Source organism: Bradysia coprophila, chromosome IV, assembly GCF_014529535.1.
Source record: "Bradysia coprophila strain Holo2 chromosome IV, BU_Bcop_v1, whole genome shotgun sequence".
Lineage (NCBI taxonomy): Eukaryota > Metazoa > Arthropoda > Insecta > Diptera > Sciaridae > Bradysia > Bradysia coprophila.
Window position 1 is genome coordinate 7741830 of NC_050738.1, and position 13703 is coordinate 7755532.

General features: G+C 32.3%; 1 protein-coding gene across 5 annotated transcripts in view; it reads right to left on the minus strand.

The window, feature by feature from the left end:
- The window catches only part of LOC119066857 (transcription factor AP-2-epsilon), a 79897-nt gene that overhangs the window by 9315 nt on the left and 56879 nt on the right, over positions 1–13703 (minus strand). For 4 of the 5 annotated variants that reach the window (XM_037169529.1, XM_037169527.1, XM_037169528.1 and 1 more), the window contains one exon: positions 47–439. In XM_037169529.1, the coding sequence (XP_037025424.1) occupies positions 47–439 (393 nt within the window). Of the gene's footprint in view, positions 1–46; positions 440–1106; positions 1209–13703 lie in introns of those variants that run through there. The other variant, XM_037169530.1, reaches the window with a different exon arrangement.

A 13703-nucleotide genomic window follows, 5' to 3' on the forward strand; every position in this document is an offset into this window, starting at 1 on the left:
CTAGACGAATTATAAAGAAAAATAAAAAAAATCGTTTTTGACTTACAACATGCCCCTGTAGTTCAGCTTCCCGATGCGTTCGATGTATACCTAATTGGTCTTGTGACGGCCTCAATCCTGCCAATTGATTGTAATGATGCAACGGTGCATGATGCAGTGAGGATAACGGTTGTCCGTACGGATCGCTACTTAAGTATTCCAAGGGTCCGTGATTTTGTTGTTGCGGAGGGCTTTGAGCGGAATGGTGGAACGGTGGAGGAAAATATGGTGGTTGAAAATCAGACTGCAACGACTGATGATGCATCGACGGTGTCGGTCCGTGCGATCCGCCATGGCCTGTGTGTCCAGTGGGACCGCCTCTGTTGCCATGTCCAGTGTGGGATGTGTAAGCCGGATTGCCGCTAGACAGACCGATTCCGCTGTGACTAGTTAGTCGCTCCTGAAACGAATGAGATAGAGAGAAATGAACATCAATTGGATCGGAAGTGAAATTGAATTCGAGAGTGGTGGATAAGTAATAGTGTGGCAAAATGTGTGCAATATAAATCCTGTGCTAGAAATTCTCGTCACACTATTTATTTTCTCCAATAAATACGATATCATCAATTTTAATTAATCAAAAGTTTTGATTTGTTTTTTGTTCTGCAGAACCCAACCCAATCCGACAACAAACGTGTTTGAGTAATCATGTCGATTGCGTTGTTGTGTTTTTGTTTTATTAAGCGACTGGTTTTAATAACTAACGTATTTATGAATCAAAATTGTTTTGCTTCACCTAAGAGAAAATACCTTTTATCTTGTTAATCAGAACAAGTTCAAAATAAAAATAACAAATTATTTTCAAAACGATTAAAGTAGAGAAGGAAAAAAAACGAAAAATAAGAAACAAAAACAAAAAATTAAAACACTTTACATATGGTTACAGTGTGGTCTTCGTGTGGATTGGTCGTTTTTTTTTTGCTTTTTCCATTTCATATTCGTTTTATAATGACTTTGTGTAACGTTTCATTTAGTTTGAAATCAATCATAATTTTAATTTCTTTCAAGTATAACATAAAAACAGACCGAACGATCCGATTTAAATTCGAAAACAATTATTTTATTACCTGTGCTTCAATTACTAAGGACATATCCACATAAGCTAATGCCATTTTAATTACTTTTCAAATTTGGATTACACTTTAATTAGTCATTTTTATTTACAAACACATTTTTCGCATTTTTAATATGCACACACTTATTAGAAAGGTTTTTATTCATTCAATTTGGCTGGGTGTTTTGTCGGATTTTATTACCAATCGCTGGCATACCATAGTCTTGTTAATCAATCTTCAGTTACACTCAGCAAATCAGTTAAATTGGTTGATTTCAATGTCAATGCTTTATGGGAAAACAATAAATTTATTTTTACAAAAAGGTGGAAAATGGTGTTCGTTTATAGACCAGACATGAGACATTAGATAATCCAGGGCTTACTTTAGAGAATTTTATTTCCAAAAATTTTGAAAAATTCCGAAAAATTATTTCAGAATTTTTCGGAACTTTTTCGGAATTTTTTCAGAATTTTTGGAATTAAAATTTCTCTAAAGTAAGCCCTGAGATAATCACCAGAAGTTTGTTCATGCGAATTTACTTATGAATACTAAAACCTGGCCGATTTCTTTATGGTTAATCTCCCTGAATAATTACTATGTCCTCTACGAGAATAAGCGACTTTCCTCTAGAGTAGACGATGATCATTCAAAGCAACTATGAAACTATAATTATAATTACACAGCGCCCACAATAATAAGATACCCCGAACATGTCCTTACGAACAAATAAGAAATTTTGTTACGTTTCCCATTCATCTTCTCATTAGAAACTAAACTAAATTAAACTAATTGATGAAGCGTAGCCTATTAGAGTCAATAACTGTTCGTGATGATATTATAGTCCTAACGTGCCGAAATACATCAGAAAAATCCAATCCAAAGATTTCGACAACACAGTCCCTTTTTAGCGTGTCGCTTTGTCATTAAAACGATAATCACTCGAAACACGCAGTGTGCATTCGAAAAATCATCGCAGAATGATGATATTATGCAGAATATTCACTGATGCATCATTAAAATTTTTGCGACCAAAGGTATCATAATTATCCCTAATTTTCTCCGATTTCCATCCTCATCATTACTGTTATGCTTATGGTATTCTTACGAAAAAAACGAGTTGATTTTTACAAAAAAAAATGTATTTTTGTGGCTGATTCGGTAATTACTTGGCTATGCAAAGAATTAAAGTTTTTTTTGGTATATCAAATTCTAAATGGCACATTCTAAATTCACAATGAAGATATTAGGTAGATTGTATACTAAGCGCTTTACTACATCAATTAAATAATTGTTCTCGTCACTTTATCACATAATTCAAATTTTCACATATTTATTACTTTCTCATTAATTCAAACGAACTTGACTCATGAGACGCATAGAAAGGTCTGATGATAGCTATCGTATCGTTACCATATTAAGATTTACAAGAAAAGAAAAATCACCACGCAGCTACACACTCATAACATCCGACGATCATAACAATCTTTTCATAACAAGAACTTAAAGTAAACTAAAAACCTTTATACAGTAGCCGAAACGTGTACTCTGGCGCGGCAGCAAGCACAAAACGCGCTTTGCAATTTTTGATGTAAAGGGGCTTTCTCAAAATTTTCTGTTGAACCCATCATTTTACATTATACACAATCTCATCACCATCATTTTATGATGTATTATGTGGATCGGCAACATAATATTTTAATACTGTGCGACGAAGGAGAGCATACTATACAATTTAAATGGTGACAACGAGTTAGTGTATTTTCAGATATACATATACTTATGTCACGTATGTATATATAGCTAGTAAGTTCATATACGTATAATTGTACCTGGTATGCGAATCGAGTAAAATGTACACAAATATTTTTGATACAAATATTTCTGTTCGAAAGAAATTCATATTTAAGCATAACGAGAGAGATGTGTACGCGGTCCTACGTATTGCGATTTATTTTGTCGGTTGGTTACACATTTTACTTGAGCTAAAACAAAACTGATATCTTAAAAACTTGACATGTCGTCACCTTGTTCAAAAATCTGGAGCATTAAAGAGAAGTTAAGTTAAAAGGCAAACCTGTAAAAATTTGGTTGAGCTTCGAACGAATGCACGATAAAATATTTTTCTTATCCGTAACACAGCCATGTTCTTAAATAAAGGGTGCCTCATTGAATTAAAGAGACATTTTTTTTCTTCCTAAACCTCGAGCCACTCGTTAGGCCACTGGTTAAATAATCTTTTTTTTATTGCATGGTATGTCGTGCTCGAAATTTTTCATATTTTCAATTTGCCATACACACGGTCGATTAATAAATAATTTTCAAAAAAAAATCATTCGTTATTGGGCACTTACAACTTACATCCATCCATGCACGTGGGCCTTCGGTCTATCTTTTACAACCAATCCAATTTTTAATTTTAATTAATTCAATGCATTCAATATTTGCATAAAATGTTGAAGCGATACCGGTATTTATATTTGCAATTGGTTTTTCGATCTTTGCAAGCCATAAATGCTATTCAATTGCTTTGAATGGTGTTACGTTGTCACATTCAATTCACTAATTTTGAAATATTTACAACAATTCCAGTGAAAGTGAATAAAGTGAAAATATAACAAAATTTAACGAACCTTTAGTGACCTACGTTATGTGCAATTCATTAAGGGCATTCCAAGTCTCGACATTATACTCGAGTATATTGAGTACAGCTAGTATATCGAGTATAAACACGGCAGAGTAAAACCAGGCAGGAGCGCTTGATTTGACTAGGGACCTGACTTATGTTGTAGCCTAATATTTTTCGAATTTGAATTAATTGAATTTATGTTAGTGTTCATTTGAGTTCATTTCAATACAGTGTATTAGGTCCATTAGGTCCCTTATTTGACATTCGAAAAGTGAACTGATTCGGCCTGGTTCTACTCTGCTGTGGTTTAAATCTTACCGCTCGGCAGATGTAGGTTTGTTCCATCGTAGGTAAAAACGATTTTTGACAAGCCGAAAACGAACGAGGATGCATAACCTCAACTCTTTTGCGAACATTTCGTCAAAAATATTTTTTTGGTTATGTCTCTATGAATGACGTTTTGCCAGCTGAAATAACCTTGGAGGAGACCTATTGGTACGATTGAAAAACTAATTTCTTTGATTTTGTTTGACGAAAATCAGTCCAATCAACGCATTCCAAGCGTACAGAAGCTTGACTGTGTGTCACACAATTCGTATGGAACCAACCTATTTCATACAAAATAGTACTCATTCTCAATTTGGCAGCTGTCTATTATGATCACTTTTGCTTGTAGTGCGTTCGTCCAGTCGAAATTTATTTATTTCTCTGTTGACAGATGTCATTTATACTCGATATATGATATTTATAGCAGATGTATCTAAAATACTCATTATACTCAGTATAAAGTCGAGTACTGTAATACTCTTATTGCGAGATTCTACCTTATAAATTGCTTTTTAAGTTATTATCACACGTGGCCAGTATGAATTGAAAAAAAAATGAAAATAATGCAACAAACAATTCGAAGAACGTTTACCATATTTTGATGGACTGAGCCATAAATGAACGTTAGACCAGCAAGAAATAATTTCTTTTTTGTCGTTTTTTGCTCGAAAGACGAGAAAGACATTACGTCGACTCTAATTTCATACGATAACAAACTTTTATCTCTATAAGGATCAATCGTATTCATATTTTACTTGCGTATGATATGCCGACAGTTGCTCATGTAATAAATTTATTATTGAACATTCTTCATCTCAATATGTACATCGAAATATTCTAGTAATTCGAACGGTAAATTGACTAGCAAGTTCTTGACATTATAACCGACTCATGGTCAGCGGTCATACTTCTATTATTTTATTTATTTACACCCATCATTTTCAATATTTTTTTTTATATATCGCGTATCCACATTGAAGAAGAAGAAGAGGAAAAAAAACAATTTACAATTCATTCGATTTCGATTGATCTCATATATAAATCAATAATAATATACACAACGTATTTTTACTATGGTGGAAAAAAAAGAAGCAAATAAAAATAAAAGAAATAATTATCAATGGTTCCTCAGCAGTCCAAATCTTTGGTAATGTAATAAAGAAAGCCTGTGGCAATCTCAAGTATTAAAGTTCCGTTATACGACATTACAATCATCATACACACTTCTCTTTTAGTTTTATCGGTATAACATAAATATACCTACAATATACTATACGTATGCAGGAAGATGCGGGAAAAGGCAATAAAAACGCATAAGATTCTATTCAGTACAATTAGGCCGTGTGTCACCGCACATTCTTTAAAAGAATTAAAAAATTCTCAAATAAGTTGACATTTTTAGTCCGAACATTTCTGACAACAAACTTGATGTAAGCCTACACGCCAAATTTTCCAATTTTCAACAAACTAATCCTCGCCGAGTTAATACTGCAAAATACGAATACGACATACAATTTGTGACTTGGACTTTGCCAAACAAAAACAAATTGACAATATAATAGCATTTCAGTTGATCGCTAACAAAAGTCGAATACACACAACATTGTCCTACAAGTTCACCACACTAATTTTAACTGAAAGCCAGACTTCCACTTCCAAGGTCTTTAGGCAATATATACCTTGCGCTTTGCGTATTTGTGGGGAACATGCAAAAGTTCATCACAGTAGGCTATTGAACCCACTAAAATCTAATTTTAAATCGCTAGAATAATTCCATAAATCTAAATGTGATACTAAGAAACCACGTGTTTCAATGAGTCCTGGGAGCGATCCTGAAGACATGGACCTAATCTTTTTGGGCTGAACGGCGTACTTTCGTTCACTTTTCCAAGCCCTCTCAAGAAATATCACTAAATAACTAAAGAAATCCAACATTACATCTACATTACACATTACATTACACATTGCACATTACATTACATTACATTGTAATGTAATGTAATGTAGCGTTACAAACTGCATCTTTGATTTCTGAAGCCAATCGGCGAGATAAAATTTTTTGGTTTGCGAACTTTTAAAGTACTCACAAAAGTTCACCAAAGTGCGCTGCTGAACCCAGAAAAAGTTAAGCCCGACTGTCTAGATTCGCTCCCTGAACCTTGCAATATTACGTAATATTACGTAATATTGCAAGGTTCAGTGAGCGAATCTAGCTACTAATACCCAACTTTTTCTGGGTTCAGCAGCGCACTTTGGTGAACTTTTGTGAGTACTTTAAAAGTTCGCAAACCAAAAAATTTTATCTCGCCGATTGGCTTCAGAAATCAAAGATGCAGTTTGTAACGCTACATTACATTACATTACAATGTAATGTAATGTAATGTGCAATGTGTAATGTAATGTGTAATGTAGATGTAATGTTGGATTTCTTTAGTTATTTAGTGATATTTCTTGAGAGGGCTTGGAAAAGTGAACGAAAGTACGCCGTTCAGCCCAAAAAGATTAGGTCCATGTCTTCAGGATCGCTCCCAGGACTCATTGAAACACGTGGTTTCTTAGTATCACATTTAGATTTATGGAATTATTCTAGCGATTTAAAATTAGATTTTAGTGGGTTCAATAGCCTACTGTGATGAACTTTTGCATGTTCCCCACAAATACGCAAAGCGCAAGGTATATATTGCCTAAAGACCTTGGAAGTGGAAGTCTGGCTTTCAGTTAAAATTAGTGTGGTGAACTTGTAGGACAATGTTGTGTGTATTCGACTTTTGTTAGCGATCAACTGAAATGCTATTATATTGTCAATTTGTTTTTGTTTGGCAAAGTCCAAGTCACAAATTGTGTGTCGTATTCGTATTTTGCAGTATTAACTCGGCGAGGATTAGTTTGTTGAAAATTGGAAAATTTGGCGTGTAGGCTTACATCAAGTTTGTTGTCAGAAATGTTCGGACTAAAAATGTCAACTTATTTGAGAATTTTTTAATTCTTTTAAAGAATGTGCGGTGACACACGGCCTAATTGTACTGAATAGAATCTTATGCGTTCTTATTGCCTTTTCCCGCATCTTCCCGATGATATGTATTTTGTGTTCTTGTATATAGTATAGTGAATGAACACAAACTATTTCTATACAAGACAAGAACGAAAGACGAACCATTAAATTTCTTCTGACGTTGTGTTATACATGTTTTGGACAGCGCTTATCCATATGTTGTTCACTTTTAAAACAAATACAAATTTGTGATGAATTTCTTACAGATTACCGACATGAATGTCACAGGAATTCGTCCGATCTTGATTTGTTTTCGGATTTAAAATGTGAGATTCTGAATGGTTCCAATTAGTGGATTTGTTTTGCATTTAGCAAATCAGGTGGATCATCCTTTTCGCAATGACAATAATTTGTTACTGAGAGAATTGAAACGATATCAAAATCAATATTTTCTTTCACCGTTTTCTCACAAATCCAATAGACGAACAGCAGTCGCTGTAAATGATATACATTAACTTTTATTAGAATCTTACCATTTACGTAATAAATACGTACCCAGAAATCATCAATAATAGTACACGTATTTATATTCCTATAAAGATAAAGTGTACAACAATTGAACTCAATGGTCACAAAGAAAGAAAGGAGAAAAAAGAAATAATAAATAAAAAAAAATCTTTTAATATGTGACTATATTAGAGCATCATTGTTCAGCATTTATTTTCTTCAAATGCGATAAATCTTAGGTATGTCCGCGAAGGTAACATGAAAATGTTCTCTATTATAATTGAACAGATAAGATTCCATACACATCTAGCGGCTAATATGGAAATTGTTTGGAATGTTAAATTATTTTCACTGTGCTATTGTGGCGATAGTTGATGTTGAGAGCTAGATAATTCTCGAGATTAAGATAATTTTGACAACATTGTTTAAATTCCATCATTAATTTCAGACGACAGTTTTCGATTACACACAATAAAAATCGGAATTTTTACAAATAAAAAATCAAATAAATTTTTTATTTTGTAGGCTAGCAAAGTCACAAATGAGGAGTATGTTGTGTTGTGATAGATTGAATAAAATTTGCGTGTTTTTCGTTAGCCTTTCACACAGGCAGCAAGAATGTAACTCATGCAATACCATCACCATCGAGTCTGATACTTCTCTTGTTCTATGTATTTTTTAACAAATTGATACCGAATCTGTTACTTCGTTAGTTTTATCGTAATTTTGCTATATAAAGTCTGTTAAAGCCAGAGCTAATCAATTATTTATGTCGTTGTTGTTGATATCAGATGTCGGATGTCATGACAGTTTTTCAATGGGCTTGACCTCGAAGTCTCGAAGGAGTTTGTTCTGACCTGATCTGAATCTGAAAAAATACAATCTGAAATTTTTAGATTCAGTTTCAGATCTCTAGAAATCTGAAGTCTAAAAACATGAAACAGATCGATCTAAAATCTGAAAATCTCACCAAACAAATGTTTTTTTCTTTCAAATCTTGCATGCCTAAGCTCCACGCGCAAAGAGAAACTGATTGAATCCGAAATAAGCAAGAAAAGATTTAATTTTTGGTATTTTTAATTTAATACCAGAACGTTTCAGATTCAGATTCCATTAGATCAGATCAGATTCAAGTTTTCAGACCTCAGATCAGAATCACATCAGATTGAGTTCGGATAAATTTCAGTTTAAACTGAAAATAAATCAGATTGATCTGATCTGTTCCAAGCCCTTATAAAATCATCGTTTTTAGCATCTCTGCTTCTGCTCCGTATTTCGATAAACGATAAAAGACCACTTTACGTCTTGAGGGCAACGTCAAAATTCGAACTTTAAATTTCGATTTATTTTCATTAATAAATTTTTGACATTACCCTCCAGGTGAGTTAAATTTAATTAATCTTTTCTCTACGTTGACACTGAATCGACTGAATAGGGAGCGAAGATCAGTTAAATTAACCCGTCAGTGAGGACAATGTCAAAAAATTTATGAATAAAATAAATCGAGATTTAGAGTTCAAATTTTCGAAATACAAATTTGGCGGGTGTTTCTTCTCCCATTTTGACATCGCACTCAAGAGAGGATTGAAATCCACGCCATTTATACGTCAGAGAGAGCTTTTTTCTCCTTTGTTACGATCTGTCAGTTTTTCTATTTTGCGATTTAGTATGTAAATAAAAACTAAAATTGAGATATCTTTGCTGTTTTAAGTGGTTTTTCATATTTTTTTGGACCAAAATGTTTTAAAGTGTGTGAATCGATTGACATTAACAAAATAATAAAATAGAAAAGAATATTTTCACACAATCTGTTAATGCCAATCCATTCCAAACACATTTTAAAACATTTTGGTCCAAAAAAAATATGAAAAACCACTTAAAACAGCAAAGATATCTCAATTTTAGTTTTCATTTCCATACTAAATGCATGCAAAATAGAAAAACTGACAGATCGTAACAAAGGAGAAAAAAGCTCTCTCTGATGTATAAATTTATACGACTAATGGCGTGGATTGTCGACTCTCATAACTCTGTAACAGTATAACTTAGTATACAATCTACTAAAGAGCAGATCTGCGCTAGCAGCAGTAGAACTTGCAGCGCCCGGTTTAAAAAAAAACTGACGCGAACCACGTACACCGAACACTTCACATGAATTGAGAAACAGAACATTAATTTATGTGGATCAAAGGTTCACATACGTTTCAATTGTTGCATGTACAACACTTTCATTACTAGGATTCAAAACGTACATTGTAACTTCAATCATAACAACTGACTCTACTACAGCATAATTACAAGAAAATCGTTTAAGCAAAGTGATTAATTCATTTCCTACAATTTTCACATCAATTTTGTCTCGGAGTAGTTTTTGCTGGTTATTACTTCCTCATTTGACTGTAAACATACAGACACAGTGGCACGAAATCGATAAAGACGTCAATTAGCAGTGCGCCATCAAAGGTTTTTGCGAAAATGGACTAAAGATCCATCTACTGTTTGCTTTTTGTACCATGCTGCACAATTTATATTATGACTCAAATGAAGTCATAATTGTTGACAAATTAACATCAATCATTATATGTAATAAAAAAAAAATAAAATTTATAATTTTGCTATTCGAAAGAATGAATAATTAATACAAATTGTTGATCTTCGACTCACAAATGTGTAAATGACAGGAAAGACGTTATAAAAATAAATTAAAAATCGTTTAATTATTCATGAAAATTGTATGGATGGATGTTTCAGATCTCGGTTATACGATTTTTTTTTGCTTTCAAATTATGTTTTATGAGATTCCTTCTTAACGCACACATTATTTGCATTTTAAAAACATTTTAATAATAATGCCAGTAAGAAACCATTGAAAAATTTTCTTCACCTTATAATTACATCCATTACCTATTCACATATATAATAAATGAAACAAAAAATTGACACATAATAGCAAAGATCAATAACCTGGTAAAATCTTTGGTGGATAAAAAAAAATCTCAAAGTTTTTTTTTCCTTCTTCTTTAATATCAAAAGTAAACTTTTATTTGTCTGATCGTACGTACATACATCATTTGTGTTCCAAGTACCTGTTCAAATTATGTATATATCTCTCTTCAAAAGACTTTTTAGTTAATTATATTAATATGTCTTGTACATCAGAGTTTTTTTCTCTTTGATTCATTCAGCCCTGTTCAAATTATGATACGTTATACATTCAGATCATATAGAATATCAATCCGTTTGGTTTCGTTATACATAGAAGTGCTAGGCCCAAAGACCGAGAACTCAGCCACATACCGATTTTTCTCATAGAAATTCGGTTGAGTTCTACCAAAAATAACAGAAACAACAAAAGAATAACGCCGGTGTCTTATTACATATTTATCTGTCGTAGAGATATTAATTATTAAAACACCAGAGACTTTTTGAGATTTTGATCGCGTAAGATAGCAACACCGCTAAATCAAAAACTTAAATCAGAAACTTAATTACCACTCATACCACACCACATCCAAATTTAAAAAAAGATATTTCGATATTTGACTCTGTCTCTGGTATACTCTGCTTCAAAATATAACAACTAATACCTGAAGTATATCTCTAAATGATTTTTCTATTATATCAGTAATAATTTGCAACGTTATTTAGGTGTGACTAACTCGGTCGGTTTGGTTTGGTTTTTTAAATGGATGAAAAGAATACGATTTTGATTAATAATAGCGTGGAAGTTTACTTTGGAGGTTTTTTTTTCTTGTCAGAGATTACAAATTAAACATCGACTCGGATTTTACCTGTTGATACACATAATAAAAAGACTAATAAATGGTTCAACTTGTGAAACATGACCGTACGCACACGCACACACATGCCGACATACACATTTCACTAGTATTTATATATAAATGTATCGTTGTGTAAAAGGAATATATCAGTTCAATTTACTCATTAATCTAATCCACAAAATTCTAAGAGAAATACCTAAGTTTAAATTATATCTGTACATGCTGAGTCATTAATCAAAGTAAAGTACTTTGTTGAAACGATCTTATGACCTAATTATATCAATATTTGAATATAAATATTTTAATTAATTTATAAATATTGTATGAGATCAGTGAAAAACGATATTAAAATTGAAGTTATAAATTGTGTTAATTTATACGAACTGGAAAAATCAATTCATTCATTCATTTTCTTGATTAAAGCATAATGCCGAAGCTTTATTGGTGTCAATAGGATGTGATCGCTGATCGTTCATCTTAATTTTTTGATAAAAATATGTCCTAAAAATCAGTCAAAGCAAATTCTGTACGAGCTTAAACGTTTCCGGTTTGTGATACTTCTATCATACCGAGGAGGAAATTTTCGCTCTAATATTATTTGTATAATTAGGACTGATCAGCAAAGAATTAGAGAAATATTGCAAAGAGCTGTGTAACACCTTGCTTGGTTTAAATTTCAAATTTTATTCCTAAACTTTTGCTAATCTGAACTTTGTTTAGTTTTAAGCTTAGGTCTGTACAAAATATAGAAACTAAAACCCAAGCATCCTCTTCTTTTGTTTATAGTGTCGTTTCTGCTTTTCCCACATAAAAATCCCATTTTCGTATCTAAGCTGTTACTGCTGTTACTTCTGTTCCTCCGTTTATACGATTTCTCCCATTTCGTATGCTATCTCAAAAGGCACATGAGAGAAATCAAGAAGAAGCTCAGACACGAAAGTAGGATTTTTGCGTGTGCAATACAGTAGTGTCTGATTAAAAAAAAATAGTGTAACTCATAAAGTTTATCGCATATAATATGTCGATAACATATTCGTTAGCTATTCCTGAAAGGTTGATATTATTTGAAGCTTAGCAATTAGTCAGGAAACAGCCAATTTTTTTAATTTATTTTGATAAATAAACCTATTTTAGGAAGTTAATCCTTTAACAACATATGGAAAAAACGCAATTTTATATTTTTTTAATTGAAATGAAAATCCACCTTAACTCACATTAAATTTAACGTAGCAAGAACAACAATCGACTACGTTATGACATGGCTCCGATGTGCCTTTGTTGTTGTTAGTAAATGAAAGTTCTAAACTGTTCTAAAAAACTGGCAGTCTCCTGACAGTCTCTTGACAGCCTTTGTGAATAATTAGTAGAATGTAATGCAAAATCATTAAATGGTTTTTGAAAATATTTTAATTATCGGAAAATAAATTCTCTAAACGCAGAATCGTTCTATTTTGTATGAAGAATACAATTAAATTATAAAATTATTGAGTGTTTCCTGACTAATTGAGAAATGGTTAGTCTTACACACACATTAAAACAGGGGCTATTTAGTTGAATTATTAGCGAATTTTGGCGAATTTTGACGAATTTTGGCGAACTTTGACGAATTTTTGCGAATTTTTGTGAATTTATACATGATTTTAAGAAATTTCAAAGAATCGTAGAACTTAGTTACATATTTTTGGCCAAGACATTCTAAAAATCTATTTTTAACCGGGAAGCCATGAAGATTTTTTTTGGCCAAACGATGAAAAATGTCCTAATTTTGTGAATTTTACATATATTTGTGAATTTGGTAGATTCTTGCATATTTTTGTTATGCTATATCACAAAACTAGCAAAATATTCCAAAAAACATAAATTTGGAAGAAAATTTTCAAAATTTGAATTTTTTAATTTGGGAGAATTTTGGCGAATTTCGACTAAATAGCCCCTGCATTAAAACCACAGGAACTTCGATAGTAAGAAGCTAGAGGTGAGCGGGTTACCAGAACTTTAAAAAATACCTGCTTGTCACGATTAAATTTGATCGGACTTTTGGATTATCGGGTTTCAAATGTTTAACTCGGGTTGGGTTCGGGTAAGGTCGGGTTTTCATTAAAACTTCGATCGTTTATGAAATGGGAAAATGTTCAAAAATTAGTTTTTTCTTGGAAATGTAGCGTCACATATTTACAGAATCTGTATCATCATCATCGATTTTTAAATATCTATTACACACTATCGACATAATGTTATCAATAACAACGACCAAAATTAGGAATGGTTAGCAATATGCATGCTGAAAGAAATCAAGTAAACGTTTTTGTATAAAACACCAGGCGATATGTTAAAAAAAAGAAGTAACAGATTTAACGTCAACCAGGGCTTATTTT